The sequence below is a fragment of the Ochotona curzoniae genome, unplaced genomic scaffold, assembly GCF_017591425.1.
Source record: "Ochotona curzoniae isolate NIBS_2020 unplaced genomic scaffold, NIBS_Ocur_1.0 contig_2318, whole genome shotgun sequence".
Lineage (NCBI taxonomy): Eukaryota > Metazoa > Chordata > Mammalia > Lagomorpha > Ochotonidae > Ochotona > Ochotona curzoniae.
Window position 1 is genome coordinate 12,999,304 of NW_024465419.1, and position 21,560 is coordinate 13,020,863.

The following is a 21,560-nucleotide window of genomic DNA, read 5'->3' on the forward strand; positions in this document are numbered from 1 at the left end:
TACAACTCAAATATGCAATCAGAGCATGGGTTAAATTCACTGCTTAACCCTGTTCAGCTTAAAATAAAATATGGATTCTCTCATATGCTACAAACATATACATATGTTCTTTGAATTTGTATTTTCAACCTATTGTGGTAGTGTCAGGAATAGTCTCAAAGGTTGTCACATAGGTTTGAACTTAAGGTAGCTATTACATCTCATGGCTTGTATTTTTTCAGTCATGTATCATTGAACTATGGGGAAGCCCACACTTTAGACACATGAAAGTGGTAAATACGTATAATGTTGCACTAACCTCTTTAAGACAAAGATATTTATCATTCCAGAGTTTTAATTTTTTCCTGTGTGCATTTTTATCTCATTTCATGATAGAAATGGTCAAAAAAGCAATCCATAAAGTTTTAAAGCAGATTATTTCTATTATATGAGATAACTTGCTAGTTAAATTTTTCTGCAAAAATTTTTGGAAAGTAAATTTTCCCTAATTTAGATCAGTGAGATTTAGATCATTTTTTTTTAACAAAAAGCACCCATCCAAACATCCTATTGCTGTGTAAACAGCATATAACACAAAAGTACCATTACAATTCCCAAATACTCTTCTTTAACTAATTTCCCTAAGTCAGAAACTGAATAGATTAATTCCTGAGCAACAAAACTCCACTGACTATTTTTTTTTTTAATTTGTAAAGCTGTTTCTAGTTATCTGTGGATGGGAAAAAAAGACTGTAAAGATTCCATGGCTTGATTATAGATAGGAATATATGAATATGTTGAGACATGGATTAAGCCTTAATGTTCACTGGAAATGTTTTTGATATTTGACATTCTAATTCACCCATGAAAATTCAAACAGCTATTATAAACTGTGCTGAAATGACTCAATACACTATTTTAAAACTCTGAACAGAATAGATATATAAATAACATCGCAAACAAGCATATGTTAACGTTCTTTTCAGTTGCTTTGTTTCCGAATCTTTCCTGAGTCTGTCCCTGGTGTTTGTATCTCCCATGGCATCGTGAGCATTTTCAACCAAAAAAAAAAAAAAAAAAGAGAGAAAAGAAAAAAGTGTCTCATTCATCTCTGTATTGCTCCGTGCAGTGCAGTTAGTTGGCTTATGGTAAATAGTAGCTGTAGAGCCCTAAAAAAAACATTTTCTACGTTGGAAAAACAAATTGCGCTATTTGTCTGATTCTGTTAGACTCCTGAGAGAGTTTTGTGAAAGTGCAGGATGTCACAAGCCAGACCCCGCGCTGGGAGACTGTGGAGGCTAGAGAGATGAACAGAGGGTCACGTCATCTTCTTAGCAAAGTGCTGAAAGGTACAGATTTGGAAGATTTGATTTTGACCAGGAAATATGAAGAGATTTCACACAAGAAGCTGAACCTGGTTTTTTGTTTATGTTTGGGTTTGGGTTTTTTATTTTTGCTTTTTTTTTTTAATTTATTTATTTTTATTGTGGGAGAGACAGAGAGGAAAATCATCCATCCGATGGTTCACTCCCCAAGTGGCCACAACAGCTGGAGCTGAGCCAATCCAAAGCAAGGAGCCAGGAGCTCTTCCGGGTCTCCTACGCGGGTACAGGATCCCCAGGTTTTGGGCCATCCTCAACTGCTTTCCCAGGACACAAGCAGGGGGCTGGATGGGAAGAAAGGCCACCAGGTTTAGAATCGGCACCCACATGGGATCCCGGTGCTTGCAAGGCGAGAACTTTAACCACTACGCTGCCAGGCCCTGAAGCTGGTTTTTAAAATAGAAGTATAGAGGCTGGCATTGGGGCATAATGAGCGTAAGCCAGTGACTGCAAAGCCAGCATTCCCATGTGGGTGCTGCTCCCTGCTAATGGCCTGGAAAAGCAGTAGAAGATGGCCCAAAGGCTTGGACCCCTGCATTCACATTGGAGACCCAGAAGAATCTCCTTGCTCCAGGCTTCAGTGTGGCCAAACCCTGGCCATTTTGGCCATGTGAGGAGTAAACCAATGGATGCAAGAGCTCTCTGTGTGTGTCTCTTCCCTCTTCCTCTCTCTAATAAGTAAATAAATATTTTTTAAGATAGTAATAAAATAGAAATATAGACATGAACATGTGACAACAGCTCTTAAGTCAGCACTTGGAACACAGTACCTTGGGTCTTGGTTCCATGCCACCCATGATAAGAATAAGTTTTGAGTTTTGGGTTTCTGACTTTAGTAGGCATTTGGGAGTTTAACCAGTGAATGGAAAATCAGTCTCTATCTGTCTGTCTGTCTGTCTGTCTTCCCACCCCCATCCATTCCCCTAATCATCCCCCAGTCTCTCTCCCTTTTAAATAAAATTTTATGGGATTAAATTAGAGACCAGAGAACTGGGACTGGGCCAGGGTCCTGGAACTCAGCTCAGGCCTCATGTGATGTGATAGTGGCCTTGGTGCCAAGTACTTTACCTATCGCCTGCTGCCTCCTAATATTAGCAGAAAGCTGAAATCAGAAGTAAAAGTGGAACTCAAATCCGGTGCTCCAGTGTGGGATGCGGACATTCCAGTGTCTTAAACACTGCACCAAACACCTGTCCCTGTATTGTATTTTATCAGTTTTTTAGTGCTGCTCAATGTTGGTTGTTTAAAAGTGTATTAAAATAAGCATGCATATAGAAAAATCTTTCTACATATTTATAATTTTTACAGTAGGATAAATTATTTCATAGAACTAATGATTAAGTAAGCATCTGGAACTAAGATTTTTGCTACAAGAATTACCTTCTAATTACAATTTTCATTCCAGCCAATGTTTGTGAATGTGTCAGGATTCCAAGAGTCTGTCTTATGGTCATTGCATGTAAAACCCACAAGCTCCCAAACTTTGTGAATGGGTCAACACCCCAACAATTGTATAGTGACAGTGAAAGCTCCATGCCACCTCCCCTTGAAGCGCTGGTTTGGAAAGGCAGTCATAATTTACCTTTCCCGCGTCCTTTTCTTGGTTAGATTTTCTTGGTTTTGTTTTTGTTTTGCCACAGCAAACTGCATCATAATTCAAGTTATACACTCAAAGATAATTCAGTTGTATTTATTTACACATCATCATTCTTTCAAGTATTACCTAGTAATGTACAAAGGTACATTTTTCTACTTGACTTTTAGCATTATTTCAGATTCTTTGAATATTCTGAAATGCAACTGGTTTGAAAAAGCAATAGAAAGCAATATATCTAATGTTATTTTTATGTGCATTTTCAAAAAGTTTTAGCTATTATTTTATTTGAAAGAGTTACAGAAAGAGAATGTGAGAAACAGAGAGGGATCTTTCATCCTCTGGTACACTCCCCAAATAAACAGCAAGGCCTGAGATGGGCTGGTCTGAAGCTGAGAGCCAGTAGCTTCCTTTGGGTTTTCCACATAGGTGCAGGGCCATCAAGGACTTGGGCCATTTTCCCCTAATTTCCCAGGCACATTAATAGAGAGCTGGATCAAAAGTGGAGCAGCCAGGACTCAAACCATTTGGGATTCTCAAGCCCCAGGTGGAGGATTAGCTTGTTGGACCACAGTGCCAGCCCCTTTTATGTGAATTTAGTAGTGTGAATTACAGTGTCTGCACTACCTGGAAACATGCATTCCAAACAAGGGAATTTTTTTATCTGTTTAATATGCTATCCAGATATTATTTTGGAAAACCATGACTTTCTTTTTAACACTTGAACTTAATTTTCTTTCCTTCTGTTCACCTACTCTGTCATTTTAGTCTACTTGGTATTTTAATATTAATATTACAGTGCCAGAATTGTGAACCTAAGGGACTACAAATTGATTTGTGGTTTAATTTAATGCTAATTTCATACTCTTATCCATGTAAGATATACCTTCTGTGTTAGAAGATTATTCAGGGGCCCTGCGTGATGGTGCAGTGGTTAAGGTCCTCACCTTGCACGCCCAGGATCCAATATGGGCACCGGTTCTGATCCTGGTGGCCCTGCTTCCCATCCAGCTCCCTGCCAGATCTTCCTCTCTGTATATCCGCCTTTCCAATAAAAAAAATTTAAAAAATAAATTGGAAAGGCGGATATACAGAGAGGAGAGACAGAGAGGAAGATCTTCTGTCCCATGATTCACTCCCCAAGTGAGCGCAACGGCCCATGCTATGCTGGTCCGAAGCCAGGAGCCTCTTTCGGGTCTCCCACGCGGGTGCAGGGTCCCAAAGCTTTGGGCCGTCCTCGACTGCTTTCCCGGGCCACAGGCAGGGAGCTGGACGGGAAGTGGGGCTGCAGGGATAGAATCGGCACCCATATGGGATCCCGGGTGTGCAAGGTGAGGACTTAACCACTTGCGCCACCGCGCCGGGCCCAAAAAATAAATCTTTAAGAAGATTATTCAAAATAGGAAACCTGGCTAAATATTTGTCTAATATTCATTTTATGGTACCAAAATATGTACAAGTTATTTATCCCTTGAAGTTCTTTTAATATTTGATTTTGATGAATTTTCATTGATGGTGATTTATTTTCATTCATAGTATTTATTGAATTTCCACTATGTACCAGATTCTTGGGCTATAAAAATGAGTTTGAAAGTTTGAATCAATTGATACATGTTTTATTAATATATGTGTAATTAGTGATTTATCTCACTGGAATTATATATAAAGTTTTTACTATTCCTAAAATGTTTATAGTGAATACTGTGGATTGGGCAATAAATTTTCCTTTCCTTTTAGAATATTACATCTACTATAGGCTGTATTACTATAAAATAAAAAAAAAACCACACAAACAATTCTGAAGGCAAATTTGCAAGTTGTAGTTAGAGGTAGACAAATTTTGACAACTAATCTCAAAGTAAACAGTTAAATAAATAATTTCACAGAAAAGCATTTGATACCTTTACCTGTATATTTTAAAATGTAGCTTTAAAAATGTTTACTTAGCCATCTTTTCATCTTCCCTGATGTACTCTGTTGTCCTAGATTTCATCTTATTTTTCTTTACTTCTGAATGTATTGATTCAGGAATTCTCGCTTTGGACCTAACTGTGGGTGGTCTTCCATCATTACTAATTCTTTCTTATACTATACTTTGTGTAAAAGGAAAAAAATACAAACTGAGTTGAAAGCGATATATACTCCCATCTGAGGCGTTCAGTACTGGGGGGTCTGCTGGACAAAGAAGGAAATGTAACCCCTCAGGATCTCCCAAAGAGCATGGCCAATCCACAGCCTGCCTCGGTGCTCAGTCTCACTTGTCATTGAAAACTTTCAACAAGAGTGGTTTGTAGTTGGCTTTTCCTCCCAGTGGAAAATATCAGATAGGAGCTAAATAAATACCCAAAAGGGTACCCAAAAGCCTAGATTGATGGGAAGAGGGTGGAGAAAATGAGTCAGTAAGGGAAGCTCCTAGAGAGAGAGAAAAGAGAACGGAAGAGGAGAGGAGAGAAGAGAGAAAGAAAATTCCCAAAATGGTAATAGAACATAGAAAATATGTTGGGCAATGGACTGCACAGGGATAGCGCAAGACTTTCTTATCCCATTCCCCGTATTTCTGTCCATGTTGCCTGTCACTCTGTCTGTTGTAATTTTCCTGCATCCTGCTCTTCCATCCACACATCACTCATCCACAGGAGGTTTCAGCCACCATCCACATATTCCTGAGTGCATTTTCCTTGGCTTAAGCAGTGTTTGCCACCAAATCAGCTGACCTGTCTGAACTTATCTCCCACTCCTTTCTCATGCCCCCCTTTCTCTCACCTTTTGAGCACCATAGTTTTGCTCCAAGCTTGGCTTCTGCTCACATTTCAGATTTCCTCTTTGGAGTAAACTGTCATCTTTGCCAATTGAAATCCTACCCGAAGTGTGAGCCAGCTCTTTCTGAAGCTTTCTTGAATAGCAACTTAAGATGGCCCTTCCCTGTGTGCCCCTGTACTGCTGTCTTGTTCGTTTTTCTTGCCATGTTGTTCCTATAAGAATGTTAAATCCTTGTAGTTCTAAAAGTGTGTCTTCCTAATTTGCTGCCCTTGTTAAAATATTTGAGTAGTGAAAAACATAGTGGATGAGTTATAGAAAGAAATCTCATTAGAATCCGTCTTAACACAAATTTTCCTTTATTCATTCTGTATGGAATAAAAATAAATATGAGCATTTGTCATTAAATGGAGGCTTTCAGCACCTAAAACCATGAAGCTTAGGCAGTGGGTGCAGTAATAGCCAAACTTCCCTTACACACGCTGCAGTGCTGTCTGTGGGTGTGTACCTGAACGCCACCATCCAGGGCTGTTGTCTCAGGCAGTGGTGATGACACCATGGGAAGCAGGACAGGTGTCTTGAATTCCTTTCTGTCGGTTTCTCCCTTTACAGTGAGTGTTGGGACGAGCAGTTTATGCAGCTCTTACGGTGCCTCTTGGGATGCCTGGCTCCCATAGCACTGTCTCTGTCCCGTGCTAGAGTGTCCGTGTACCCTATGGCTGACTCTCTTCCTGATAAGGCATACCCTGGGAGGCAGCAGCTGATGGCTCAAGGGCTCCCTTGGGTCTCCACCAACCCCTGGGGAGACCTGAAGTGGCCCAGCCCGGTCTGCTGTGGAATTTGGGGGAGTGATCCAGCAGATAGAGGAGAAACTCCCCCTACCCCGTCTGTTTTCTCCCTCTCCCGCTCTCATTTTCTCTATCTCCTTCCATCCTCACCATTTGCCTGTCAAGGAAATAAAGATCAAAAGGTTAAAAAATAACCAAACAATATTTTAAAAATGGATTCCTTTCCCAATAAATTAGATACGCCTACTTGCCAGTGATATTTAGGTTTTTTTTTTTTTAAGAAGTACACCAGACATTGCAAATATTCCATTGATGAGACATGTGGGGAGAAGTGTTATAAAATGTTTTTCTCCCGCTTAGCTTTTCTGTGTGAACTATGTCCAAATGTATCTGAATTTTCATAATTCAAAGAAAATGTCTGTGCCAACCCTTCTAGAACAAATAGCTGCCAAGCAAAATCTGACAGTGTAGTCCTTGGTGGCAGTCGGTCGTTTAAGGCTGGGTCCACAGAGTGAAGCACTATCTGAAACTGAGCTCATATGCAAATGTGAGCACTCCTCAGTTACAATTAAATTGTGTAGATTAAAACTGTCTCTAGGGTCCATGGAATGTTCAGGAAAAATATAGCTGAACTTGACCTGAGGTACCTTTCCTCTTTTTTTTTTTTCTTTTCCAGCTACTTTTTCTTCCAAAGAAAACAACGTTCTGGTTTCTTCCAGTTTGGTGTGTGCCCTGTGCTTTATTCCCAATTGCTGGTATAAAAAAAAGAAAATACTGAAGTGGTTCCAAACAGTACTATTGGTTTTTTTTTTTCTTTTTTTTTTTTCCCCTGTACTGAATATTTAAACATCAAAGATGCTCTGGTACTTTTATATTGTAGAGTATTTGTAAGACCATATTTTCCCTAAAGGTAATTTGCTGCCCAAGATTTTCTTTTTTCCTCAGCTGTTAACCTTCTGTTTGCAAAGTCTTTACTGGTTGCGTTTTGATTTCACAGTCTCGTTGGCAGTTTGGAGCTGGTGGGGAGGGTGGGGCTGCATGGGTGTACAAAGAGGAAGAGAAGTTGGGAGATTTTTTTTTAAGAAGAGATACTATTCATGTATTTAAACAAACAAAAAAGCCCTGCATTAGTCAGCCATCAAAACTAATGTGATAGCCAGTAATTTATGAAATTTTTTAAAAGATTTATTTATTTATTTATTGGAAAGTCAGATATACAGAGAAGAGGAGAAACAAAGAGGAAGATTTTCCGTCCAATGATTCATTCCCCAAGTAAACTCAACGGCCCATGCTATGCCAATCCAATGCCAGGATCCAGGAACCCCTTTCCGGGTATCCCACATGGGTGCAGGCTCCCAAAGCTTTGGGCCATCCTCGACTGCTTTCCCAGGCCACAAGCAGGGAGCTGGATGGGAAGTGGAGCTGCCGGGATTAGAACCAGCACCCATATGGGATCCCGGGCGCGTTCAAGGCGAAGACTTCAGCCGCTAGGCCACGCCGCTGGGCCCAATTTATGAGATTTTAAAACCAAAGCATATCATCAGGATATACCTCCTTAGGTTGGAGCTGGAAATAATTGATGTCTATCAGATAATGACAACTCCCTGCTTAAATCCCTGTGTATTTGTGATGATAGCTCTCACGGGATGTTTTTGGTCTTTTATTGACTCTGTTGGTTGAGACTATTTCAGGAAATTCTCCTTTAGTTAGTAAAAAATAATAGTCATTTGGCCTAGCAGTTAAGATGCCTATTAAGCCAATCACATCCCCCATCAGAGTTCCTGAATTTGAATGCCAGATCCACTCCAATTCCAGCTTCTTACTAATGTGTACCCTGGGAAGCTGCAAGTGTTGGATCAAGATGTTTGGTCCCTGCTGGGAAGTTGTTGGGAGGCATGAAATGAGTTCCCTGCCTGATCTGGCTTCATTTCAGTGCTCTGCTCCGGTGTGCCCTGGATGGCAGTATGGTGCCCACTCCAACGTTTAGGTCCCTGCTCATCCCGCTGGCTCCTGACCTGTTTAGAGTTTCTAGGCTAATCTTTGACCTGACCCAGCCCCAGCTGCTGTGGGCATTTGAGTGATGCACCAGTGTATAAAGAAACTGTCTACTCTCCCTCCTTGCCTCTCAAATAAAATAAATTTTAAATATATCCTAAACAAGTGCTGATTGTCATGTTTTTCTGGTTACATATGTAGTTGAACTTATTGAAAGATTTACTTATTAGAGAGAGAAAGAGATCTTCTTTCCCCAGGTTCAATCCCCAAATAGCCACAAAAGCAAAATGTGGATCAGGCTGCAGCCATGGGTCAGGAGCTTCATCCTGCTCTCCCACATGGTCCTTGGGCCACCGCTGCCTTCACAGGCGCATTAGCAGTGATTATAAACAGAGTAGCCAGGACCAAGAGCCAGCACTCGGATAGTAGCTCAACCCTCTACACCGATGTGCCACATGCAGGCCCCTTAAACTGATATGTATTTTTTTAGATGTTGTAAAATAGAAATGTTGTAAGAATAGAAATTTTTTAAAACATTGAAAAGACCACAAAATAAAGCAATACTATATATACATAAGTACAAAAATGAATTGGGAGACTCAATTGGTAAAAGAATAAAAAAAATTTTTTTTTTAATCTTACATGCAGAATGTTGAAGGTATTTCTAATTTTGATACATGTGATCCCCATAAGGAGAGTATGTTAAATGAACCACATCTTCAAATTGCTATTTTGGTTCTTTATCAAAAGAAAAAATAACGAATGGCAATTTAGGATCAAAAATAATGCCATAAACCAAATGTAGCTTTAATTACTGTCCAGCCATAAGAAGGAATAAACTATCAACCACGACCAAGGTTCTTTGATCTCACATTTCAACCTTCTTGTCCTCCAGATGAATGAAACAGTCTTTTCTCAAATGTTTAACAGGCCTTTTACCATTTGATAGGACAATTATTTTTAAGAAGGTTTAAGATGTGATCTGGAAAACCACATTGACTCTACGTGGCATATTTGCTATTCTTAGCCTGGTAGAGTAAGCTGGAAGTGGATGAATAATGCAGGTTAGAAAGAAAACAGATGCTAAATATTACAAATAGAAAGGTTTTCCAGCAATGAGACTTTCATTTTAGGACTAGATTTTTGTTGGCACAGTTGGCATTATGACGATTATTATTTTTCTGTCCAGCTGCTGCACATCTGTATTGAAGGCTGGGGCAACTGGCGATGGTCAGAGCCCTTCAGCGTGGACCATGCCGGAACTTTCATTCGAACCATTCAATACAAGGGTCGAACTGCATCACTCATCATCAAGGTTGAGCAGCTCGCTGGAGTGCAAAAGCAGGTAAGTGTCTCTGTGCCTGTGACACTGATAACTCAAGAGCTACTTGATGGAATGGAGATGAAATGTCCGTGAGTGCAAATAATTTGTAATGAAAGAACCACAGTGGCTATATGGCCCAGTGGTGCCTGCTTTCGCCTTGCAAGTGAACACTTCCTGAACTGTTGATGCCGATAGTGATGATGATGGCTTCAAACCCTTTGTCTCACCTCTTTTACAAGAGCTGCTAATGAGGAGTAAAATTTACTGATTTTCATTTCACCTCTTCTCCTTTCATCACCTACCTTCTGAGAGAGGTGCTAATGAGCTGTGAAATAGCCAGGCAGGCTTCACTAAGAAACAAGGGAAGCGCAGGGTGGCAGGGACTCTGGATAATCCACTGGTGGAGAAGCAGGAGTTGGTGCTCTCGTCTGTGAGAAGCATGTGTGGAAGGGTTGTGATACTCTTCATAATAGGGCCGGGGTCTCCAGCAAGCCTTGCTTTTCCTAGGAGTTAATATTAACTGCAGTAAAACTTCACTGCAGTCCAACTTTTGGCATATAAAACCTCAGCTCTCAGCACATATTTTTAATGTATTTTATAAAACTTCCTTTTGGCTGTTTTTGAAGTTCTAAGACTGCAGAAGGAAAAAAAGTGTCTGACACTTTTTTGTGTTCTTAAGATGTGAAAATGTGGTTTCTAAAAAGATGGTTTTCAAGCATGGAGCATATGACAAGAGTAGAAAGGAAAAAAAAGGAAGTATTAAAATCTGAGAACTGGATTCATTGTGCACATAATAACTGGATTTGTCATAAGACTTTTAACATATGCATGTGCATCTGCCTTCTCAGAGTCTGTCGCTGCTTATGTAAGCTGAGGACTTGGTACAGACAGCCCAGAAGGGCGCTTCCCTGGTGATCAGCAGGCACTGAGCTCACCTAATCGGGGAGCTGGACTTCATGTCCTTGTGATGGACGGCAGAAAGGAAAAGAAAGCTTTGGCAGAGGAGCTCAAATAGTGCGTGGGAGATTCTGGTCAGTTCCCTGATCATCCATCAGAACAATCATTGTTTGCCTACCAGGATAAAAATGGAAGACACCAAGTATGTGACATGATACATACTTAAGCTGCAAATTCACATAAACCTAACAAGGCATACAGGTAGCAGTAAGTGTGAAGGGAGTTAAGAGGCAGTTATAAAGTAAATTAAAAATACGTTATCGTAGGAATTTTTAATAAGACAAGAAGGAAGAGGGGGAGAGTGAGGAAGTCTTATTATATTCTTAGAATTGTAGCTATGAACCACATGAAAACTGTTCTCTTTATACAAATAAAAAACACATAAATAGAATCCATGGAAAAATGACAAAACAGGCTAGGTTTTGAAAAAGATGCTGTATTTGAGTTAAGAGCACACATTCCAAGTAAACAGAATTACATAAACAAGCCACAAAAATGGTACAGGTGGGTCTACCTGCAGGACTCGTGTGGGACCAGCCCAAGAACGTGAGCTTTGACCTAAAGAGTCAGGAGAGCAGAAGTCACTGATCTGATTTTCCCCCAGCTCCCTACGTACATACACTTCCAGTAGGTGCGAAGTAAACGCACACCAGCTTCCTGATTCCGTCACTCATGGTCTTTCCTAAATGCCTTGTCTGCCATCCTGACAACCAGCATGTCAGAGCCTCAGGTCCCTCTGTGTCTTCGCAGTTCAGATGACATGAGGCACATAGCAGCCCTTTCCCTTGCTGGTTACCACCAGCTGTTAGGGAATTCTTGCTTGATTCTTATCAAAATCTACCAGCCTACAGTCAGCTTTTACCTGTGAGACATGCATAACAAGTACGCCATAACTCATTGTGAGGTCTCCACAGATCAGCATGCCACAGATGGGGAGCTGGTCCGCTTCCCCCTAGTGTCCTACACCCTAGACCAGGGGTTCTCAAACTTGAGTAACGTTCATCCTGACCTCACAAAAGGCTTGTTCATACACAGATCTTTCGGTTCACCTCCCACACCTTCAGTTTCCATTAGGTCTCAGGTATGTCCTGGTGCTGATGCCCCTGGTCCAGGGGCTGCACTTTGAGACCATTTTTGCCAGATGTATCGAACTCTTCTGCTTATGGTTCCTAGAACACTTACCAGCAGTGTTCTGTGATCAGTGGTTTAAGTGATACATCATGACAGTAATGTCATTGTAGGCCACCTAGTTGTATCATTTCCTATGGCCTGTGATTTCCAGCAAATTATTTAACTCCTTTGTGAATGAATTTTCTGATCTCTAAAACAAGAACAGTAATGCTACCTTCCTTTGGAAGATAGCACAAGGATTAAGTGAGTCTGTATGCAGTGTTCCCAGCATACCTGGCTCACTCTGTTACAGCCCCATGAGTTTTAGTGACAAATATTATAATGCATTATATGTAGTATTTTCAGGCACAAATAATACTCTTTGGGACTTTGTTGGGTTTTTTTTTTAAAGATTTATTTATTGGATAGTCAGATATACAGAGGAAGGAAGAGAGAGGGAGGAAGATCTTCTGTCTGATGATTCACTCCCCAAGCAGCTGCAACAGCTGGAGCTGAGCTAATCCAAAACCAGGAGTCTCTTCTGGGTCTCCCACGGGGTGCAGGGTCCCAAGGCTTTGGGCCTTCCTCAACTGCTTTCCCAGGCCACAAGCAGGGAACTGGGTGGGAAGAAGGGCCACTTGATTAGAACCGGTGCCCATATTAGGATCCCAGCACATTCAAGGCGAGGACTTTAGCTGCTAGGCCACCATGCTGGGCCCAGGACTTTGTTGTTTTATTATAGTAGTACCTCATACTTTCAAGGAATGCTGTTATATTTCAGGGGTAAATTAATATGTGGAATGCTGTTGCACAGATATTACACAGTACAGATGTCAAAGGAGTTTGTCATTTGAAAAATACATCCTAAAATAGTCACACTCTTTCCCTCTTCCCCATTCTCTCCCTCCCTGTCTCTCTCGTTATCTTGTGCAAGTTCTTTCTCTCTCTCTCTCTCTCACACACACTCCTACATGCAAAGATTTGAAATGTCTTTTTCAATTGGATTTCATTTTTTTCTGTCAGAATAGTTGAACGTTCAGATTAGCTCTCATTAAAGTACATCAGAGACGTAGGATTTCCTCAGTTGGCAGGCCTAGGAAGGAAGAAAGGATCGAAGCTTCGGGAGAGCTCCGTGGACCCTGGCCTGCTTCATTTCTTGGCTGCTTTCCTTCTACCCCACCTGGGCCTGGAAATTTATAATAAACCACAGCTGCCTAATTACCAAGGCCCGTTTGGGAAGGAGAGTGTGCGCAGATCCCTGATGTACCTTAAGTACATGAATATGCCCCTGGATAATGGAGAATTGGCTAAAGCTCTTTTTTTAAACTTTGTTTGGTTATCTCTATTCTGTCTTTCCTGTATCCCTCTCATTTCCCCCAAATGAATGAAAATTGACCACATAGAAAATTTCTCTGGAACTTTGTCATTACAAAACTACTCATATACACGTATTTGCTCGTGTTTCTCGTTTCTAAGTTGAAGAAAACTTTAGCATCCTAAGAACTCGAGTGTACTTAGATATGTATGTGTATGTACGTCTTTATACATGCACTTTTAATCATGGTTAAGATATCGTTTTCCAGTGCATCTGGTGCTCTGGAGTTATTCTTTAACATCACTATTCTTCTTGGCACTGATCTAATAAGAGTTCTGAAACCTGCTAAGTAAAATCATATGTGGAAATCTTCAATACAGCTCGTGGTGGCTTTGGGGGAAAAAAGGAGAATTCGGGTGAAACCTGCAAATGTGTATTAAAGAAAAATCCTACATTTACAGAAATTAAGTTGCTGTTGTCAACTGATAAATTAAGCTAGAAATTCTAACTATAGTTTTCAAAGTAAATGCATTGTAAGTTTTGCCACATTGAGGAAAAGCAGACCTAGCTCCCAGGAGCCCTGCTTGGAGCCGTCGGGGAAGGAGCACCAGGCTGAAGAGTGACCATTCCGGATCTTCCTTCATCTCTACAGCCTTCCTGCCCCTCCCACTTGGAAGGATTCTTTTGTTATCAAATTTGAAAACCTATTTAACAAATTTAACAGGCTTTTGAGTCAAAATGAAACTGCACCAACCCACCATAGGATGTTTGTCTTTAAACAAAGTGACTCCCAGATAGTTACAGAAGTTCTCTGAAAGATGGCAGAAATCTCTTCTGAGTCTCCAGTGTTCCAGAGGTCCGGAAGCGAGGGCTGTGCGCACGTCAGAGCAGGTCTGGGTACATCGGGGATAGGAACAAGAGTTCAGGACTGCCTCTGAGTTTTCCATTTTTTATTTCAAGTTAGGTGATGGGATGCCATCAGACTTGGCATGAGTGTCTGGTAGCACATGGTAAAAAAAAAAAAAAACATGCCTGCTGACTTAGCAGTCACAGCTCTATGGCTTTTATGGTTTGTTACTGTGAGAGCATGGTTTCAAAAATTACAATGCTGAACTATGTGGATGAGGAGAACAGAACAGTTAGGCACAACTAGGTTTTATAGCTGTGCCCTTTGTAAAGAAAGTTGGAAGACAGATGTGTAGGGAAATGCTAAGTCTCACTCTTCCAGTAATGAAAGTGACAATAATATTTAATTTTTGGTTTATCAGTCCAATTTATTTCTCTAATAGTTCATTAAAAGTGAAGAGTATAGGGAATTCTTTTTTTTTTTAAGATGTATTTATTTTTATTACAAAGTCAGATGTACAGAGAGGAGGAGAGATAGAGAAGAAGACCTTCCGTCCAATGACTCACTCCCCAAGTGAACGCATCGGCCGGTGCTGCGCTGATCCAAAGCCAGGAACCAGGATCCTCCTCCAGGTCTCCCACACGGGTGCAGGGTCCCAAGACTTTGGGCCATCCTCAACTGCTTTCCCAGCCCACAAGCAGGGAGCTGGATGGGAAGTGGAGCTGCTGGGATTAGAACTGGCACCCATATGGGATCCCGGTGCGTTCAAGGCGAGGTCTTCAGCCGCTAGGCCATGCTGCCGGGCCCGAGTATAGGGAATTCTTAATGATGGAGGCAGATGCTTCAGAAGGGACACTTGCAGGTGAAGTTACAAAATGATTTTGTGTAACAGAACTCTGGAAGTTCAGTGCTGACTGACTGAGCAATTCAGTGCCACTTCTGCTTTTCTGCCATACATCTGGTTTGCCTTCTAGTCTCAAGATGATTACAAAAGCCACTTGCCCCCTTCATAGCATCTTCTGTGCCACCAAAGCCTCATGCTCCCTTCCTACCATCCTCTGTGAGGGGAAAGGAGGGCTTCTGCTTGCCCAAGTGTCCCCCAGGTATCGAGAATAAAGTCCATCCTCAGAGCTTTTTACCAGTCTTCCCTGTTCATGCTGTTAGCCAAGATAGAGTCCCACATTCACCCCTAAACTGATCACAGCTCAAAGGGGAATGGCCAGGATCACCTGATAACAGTTATGCTGTAGCACTTGGGGCAAGGGAGATGGCCAGCTCCCCTGGGTACTTGGCCGTGTTTCGATATGAAAATCAAATCAGTTTTTAACCTCCAGGGAAAAGGCAGGACCAGTGATTGGAGAGGGAACCAGTGGTGTCTGCCACATTAGTGTCATAATGGGCAATCTTTATTCTCTTTTTATCTTTTTAATGTGACAGGCTATTAGAGAGCTTAACAGTGTTCACCCAACTGAGCTGAATGAGAGCAGGGAAATTATTCAGTAACTCTGCTGACATTTTCTCCTTGCTAGATGGGGAGTCAGAGCAGCACCCACACAGGCTCCTGGGAGGACAAGAGAGGTTATTTGTGAGAAAGCTTTGCATGGATTAGGGTTCTCCAGATAAAATTAGGCAGTGGTAGAGAAGGACAGGGTGCCAGTATGTTGTTTGATTAAAATTAACTAACATGAATGTAGATACAGCTATGCCTGTATCTCCCGGAACCACTTTGGACAGCCAATGTGGAGTTCTAGACAGACTATAAAGGCCTAAGAATCAGGGGAGTTAACAGCATGAAGTTCCAGGAAGACCCAGGAATGACCATTGTTTCAATCTAAGGCTGAAGGCTGGAAGAGACCAAAGTCCCACTCAGGCAGTCAGCACAGGTGGTCCCTCTTACGTGCTTATGTGTGCTTGCATACTGCACACCCACGTTGTGGAGGGCCATCTGCTTCACTCTTCCTACCAAGCCAAATGGTAATCTCATCAAGAAAACTCACTTAGAATAATAGTTGAATAATGGGATTGGCACTCCATGGCCCAATCATATTGATACATTAAGATTAACCACTACATGTTTATGTATATAATACAGTTATTTTATAACCTATAAAAATATTACAGATAGGAAATCTAATATGTGAAAGTCCCATTTTCCCAGTCATAATGTAATTTCACATTACACAAGTAATCTTTCTAAAAGTATTCCATGCATATGAATACATGTGTCATTACCTTTTCCATTTCTTAACACCTGCTATGAAGTATACTCTTAAGTGCAAAATCAGACAATCCGTGGAACTGGTGAATAATTTTTTGTGTTTTATAAAAAGACACAGTTTTACAGTGTAGAAAACCTGGAATAAAATAATATATCTTGAACTAAAGATTGTATTCTCAGTTTATACAGAGATCTCTTACTGAATGAGAGTGCAGTAAAGCCTTGAAAATTAGCTTCCAGAAATTGTCAAAATTGCTGTCTTAGTTGCAGAGCTAAATGCTCCGTTGCCATCCTTTTTGACTCCTAGACTTCATGATTGGTTTGACCACCAGCTACCTACCCTCCAGTCAGTCATTTCTCTTATTGCTTGAGTAAGACTGCTTTCTCCTGGTCCACCTCCATATTGCTTCACTCTTCTTGGCCCCTCCTCTTGCTTCCCATTAATCTGCACTGTAGTTGCAGGCTCCTAGGTTTGTGTTGCCACCCTGTCCTCCACGTACACTGCTTCTGCCTGGTGGGTTAGCAAGGTTTTATTACCCAAGTGTTTATCTGTAGCTACACATTCCTTCTCAAGCTCCTGGGCCATCCTATTTATCTGTACTTGCAAACTCAAGGTGAGCAGATTTCAAGTCTCTTCCTTACACTACCCAAGCTAATGACTTCATGTTTTTTTGTCACAGTAACATCAACGTACTTTATGTAAATGATTACCTATTTCTAATAACTGGTCTGAACTAAAGAAGCCCTGGGTGTCAATTTTTTTGTCTCTTAGATTATCATCTGTGGGAGACAGATCATTTGCAGTTACTTGTCTCAAAGCATAGAACTAAAAGTTGTTCAGCATTACATTGGTCAAGATGGACAAGCTGTGGTTCGAGAACATTTTGACTGTCTCACAGCCAAGCAGAAATTGCCTTCGTACATACTAGAAAACAGTGAGCTGACAGAGTTGTGCGTGAAGGCCAAAGGAGATGAAGACTGGTCAAGAGATGTGTGTCTGGAATCCAAAGCCCCTGAATACAGCAGTGTCATTCAGGTATGAGAAGTCATACAATACAGAATGTAGCAGCTTTGACATGGAAACTTTCTTAGTGTGTGCTTTACTTAACACCTGCAATTCATCTAGAAATAATGAAGGTTGGAGGCATGAAATAGTATCGGAAGGCTGGAATAGAACTTCTGCAACTGTCTCCTCCTCCTCCCACATGCAACACATTCATGTCAGTTCTAGTATACTTACAGCCGGGACTTTGTCACTCCCAGAAGTTAATTCTGGAGCAAGATTGTTGTGCACCGGGGCTTGGGGGTGGGTTGGGATGGGACTGTGGGATCGTTTTCACACTATGTAATCTGTGATGGTCTCTGGCTTCTTTTTTTAACCTCTCCTTGGTCTTTACCATATTCAGTGTGATTCCCACAAAGAATAAAATCTCCCTGTCACTCTCCCACTCAGCCTCATACAAATCCCTCCTTCATCTTTCTGGAAAGAATTGGCTTCATCAACTCACTGTGCATTCTCTTTATGCCATAATAAAGTCTGTTTTTGCTTAGTTGGCATTTAAAAGGTTTTTCTCTGTAACTGTAAGCTTTTCATATCTTCCAAACTGATACTGTATCTGTATTCTGATGAAGTAGTAAACTGGTCAGTCCTTTCTCTATCTCATATGCAGGTGCCATCTTCAAACAGTTCCATTATTTATGTCTGGTGCACAGTTTTGACTTTGGAACCCAACTCTCAAGTGCAGCAGCGAATGGTGAGTGTTCTCCCAATCCTAAAATATGGTATATGACTCTGACCTTTCCTGTTCTGAACTAAATTAAGGTCAGAGTGACCCAGAGAAGAGATTTATTGCAAGTTTGTTTCAGCATCAAACAGCTGGAATACTGCAACAAAGCAAATATGAAAGTTGTTCTGGCCTTTTTATTTTTATAGATTGTGTTCAGTCCTCTTTTTATCATGAGGAGTCATCTTCCAGACCCCATTATCATACATTTGGAGAAAAGGAGTTTGGGATTGAGTGAAACGCAAGTTATTCCAGGAAAAGGCCAGGAAAAAACACTGCAAAACATAGAACCTGACCTTGTGCATCACCTAACATTTCAAGCAAGGTACTTGAAAAACTCTTTACCTTTTCCCGAGAGGAATTCAGTGGAAGCAGAATCTGGTACTGTTGGTGAGGGAGAGGCACACATGGAGTTGTATGTATGCCATAAGAATATTTCTTTTTAAAACTGCTTTACCTAGTTCTCTTACTCTCTTCTATAGTTTTACACAAAATCTAGACTTACTGAATAAACTTGGGAATAAACAAGAAGGGTCTTGAAGAAATTTAATTTAGATTTACATTTAAATGATTTCTGTACCGAACAAAGAGCCAACTGAAAATCTCACCCAACTTTTGGGAGGCGGGGCAGGATGAGAAAGAGGAAAAGCTAAGTCGCAGATCATCCTGAAAGTTGGAATACTTTCCTATATCAGCAAAAACAGACTTGATCCTATAAAAAGTATTGGCTTATAAAACACTTATTATTAGATATTTCTTAATATATAATATAGACCACTTTATGAGTCTGGTATTATTCACATGTTTTCTTTCCACATTCTAGAGAAGAATATGATCCTTCAGATTGTGCAGTTCCCATCTCCACATCCCTCATTAAGCAGATAGCCACTAAGGTACAGCCTGGAGGCACAGTGAATCAGATTCTTGATGAGTTTTATGGAAGAGAAAAGTCCATTCAACCCACATGGCCTTATAATAAGAAGGATTCTGACAGGTAATGTTCTTAAACCATCTGTGTCTAAAAACATTTCTTAACATTAGGGAATGACTATTCACAAACAAAAATATTAGATACAATAAATGACATAAGGAAAATAGGGTATTTGCATGTATCTGTAAATTCTTTTCATCATTTAGCGGGTATATGTTTTGTAAAGTTTTACAATCATAGTCTATAACAGAATTGCATGAAAAGTTGGCTTCTCCTATATGCAAATTTAGCATTGGATGGCTCTGGTAAGAAGAGGTGTCACATGGTCACATTGTGTGTCTGGAATCCTTAAATATATTCCATGAATACTGAAGTCATCACATTTCATTGAGTCTCTTGGATGTGGTATTTGGAACAGGAATGAGCAGCTGAGCCAGTGGGATAGCCCGATGCGGGTGAAGCTGTCAGTCTGGAAGCCATATGTTAGAACCTTGCTGATAGAACTTCTTCCTTGGGCCCTGCTGATCAATCAGTCCAAGTGGGACCTCTGGCTGTTTGAAGGAGAGAAGATTGTTCTACAGGTTCCTGCAGGCAAAGTTATTATTCCTCCTAATTTTCAGGTACCATAACTTTTCAAGTAATACGAATTCTTTTCTCTCAACAACTACATTTTATTCTGAGGTTGCATTTATGGTCTTAACAGAATGAATCAGTTATGGAAAACTGCCCTCATAGATGCATACCTAAGGAGTATGGAATGTTCTTTGATATTCAGAAACTTTTCAGATGTCTTTTTTTCCCCCATCAGCAGTATTCATGCTTGAACTATCATTAAATTTGATACCTTGTACTAGATACATTCTCATTTCCATCATATGTGAGGATATTTGACAAGCCTTAGAGTTGGTCTGCAATACTGTATGCTAAGTTCCCCTTGGATATTCTTTGTAGTTTTGCTGGACAGTCTCTGGGATCTGCAAGGTGTTAAGGATTCCTGAGCAACTGTTTTTGGCAGGGCTCCTTTTTCCTCATTGGTTGACGTGGTGTCCATAATCTGGATGCCCACCCATTTGATTATAACAATATGTACTCATTAGTGATTCAGGAAACAAAATCTATTCACAAAACAAAAATTTCCAGGAAAATTTTAGGTTCTGTCCCAAAAGAACTTTTATAAGGCTAGTATGTTTCAAGAAGACCTATATAACTGTATAAGGGACTAGAACTTCTGAAAAAGTTTTCTTGACAGAAAGCAATTTAAGTTTTTTAGAAAGAATCCAGTCCATAAACATCTTTATTTAATTTAATCTTTCCTCCTTGTGTTTTAACATTTAGACAGTGTTAATTTATGGAATTGGAATGGTGACCTATATGAATGTTTGCATGTTATTCTCTTGTCAAACAAGATGAAACCTTCACTTTTTAAGCTTTTGGTATAGTCACCTTTTGGGCCTTTTGAGTTTGGTTATTTACCCCTTCCATAAACATGAATTCCATTGTAAATCCAAAAAAGACACCTAGAATGAAGCTAAAATCTATGTTCCTGTTACAAAAAAAGAGAGCAAGAGAGAAAGAAAAAAAATCATAGGATATTTGGTTGCTTTAGTAGATGTATTATATAATAATAAAAAAAAATTCCTGAGGGCTGAGGTAAAAAAGTATCAACGTTTAGAAAAATATTTTATAATTGAGGTATTATTTTTCCAGGAAGCCTTTCAAATTGGAATATACTGGGCAAATACAAACACTGTGCACAAGTCAGTAGCGATTAAACTGGTCCATAACTTGACATCTCCAAAGTGGAAAGACGGAGGTAATAGTGAAGTCGTGGCCCTGGATGAAGAAGCATTTGTTGATGCCGAAATACGGCTCGGTGCTTTCCCAGGGCATCAGAAGGTAAGACAGAGTCTGTGCGGCTCGGGGCAGAGGGTGCCTGCCCTCCTTTCCCACCTCGAGTGAGCCTGTCCTTTTCTTCTGTGACACCCTTCCTAGTGTTGCTTGTTCTGAATAGTTTATAACAGTGGAATACTTGACTTCTTAACTTTAGACCTCTCTGTTTGACAGTGTTTTTTTTTTCTTCTTTACCAGTGATAAAAGCTGTGACACATAATTTATCCAATAACCACGCCATTTCAGAACACTCAGCAGTCACTTGATTTATAGTATGCAGTTCGGGGTGAGGGTGAGGGGGAATGTGTGGAGGTGGAATGAACTTATTCCAAAATATCTATAAATTGTACTAGGCCTCCCTTTCTAGAGCAGGAAGTGGAGTTGCTGACATTCTTAAACACTGAGTGCGAGGGCGGAGGCTCCCACGGCAAGGGTTCTAGCCCTGCCATGGAGTCCTGAGCAGAGTGGGCTGGGTCAGTTCTGATTTTTCTGTGGATGCTTTGGGACAGGCAGTTAAAACACTGCTACAGGGACCACTTGAGGAGTGAACCAGCAGATGGAAGACCACCCTCACCCTCCCTCTCTGTAACTGCCTTTCAAATAAATAAATCTTTAAGGAAAAAGAGACACGAATAGAGAAGTATGCGTACTGAGTCTCAGCTCCACTTCCAAGTCCAGCTTCCGAACTG

The 21,560-nt window shown here is 40.7% G+C and overlaps 1 protein-coding gene across 2 annotated transcripts in view; it reads left to right on the plus strand.

The window, feature by feature from the left end:
* The window catches only part of VPS13B (vacuolar protein sorting 13 homolog B), a 595,475-nt gene that overhangs the window by 529,386 nt on the left and 44,529 nt on the right, over nt 1-21,560 (plus strand). For both annotated transcript variants that reach the window (XM_040972638.1, XM_040972637.1), the window contains exons 44-50: nt 9,685-9,840; nt 17,039-17,302; nt 17,937-18,020; nt 18,200-18,375; nt 18,874-19,044; nt 19,400-19,601; nt 20,689-20,877. In XM_040972638.1, coding sequence (XP_040828572.1) covers nt 9,685-9,840; nt 17,039-17,302; nt 17,937-18,020; nt 18,200-18,375; nt 18,874-19,044; nt 19,400-19,601; nt 20,689-20,877 — 1,242 coding nt within the window. The remainder of the gene's footprint in view (nt 1-9,684; nt 9,841-17,038; nt 17,303-17,936; nt 18,021-18,199; nt 18,376-18,873; nt 19,045-19,399; nt 19,602-20,688; nt 20,878-21,560) is intronic.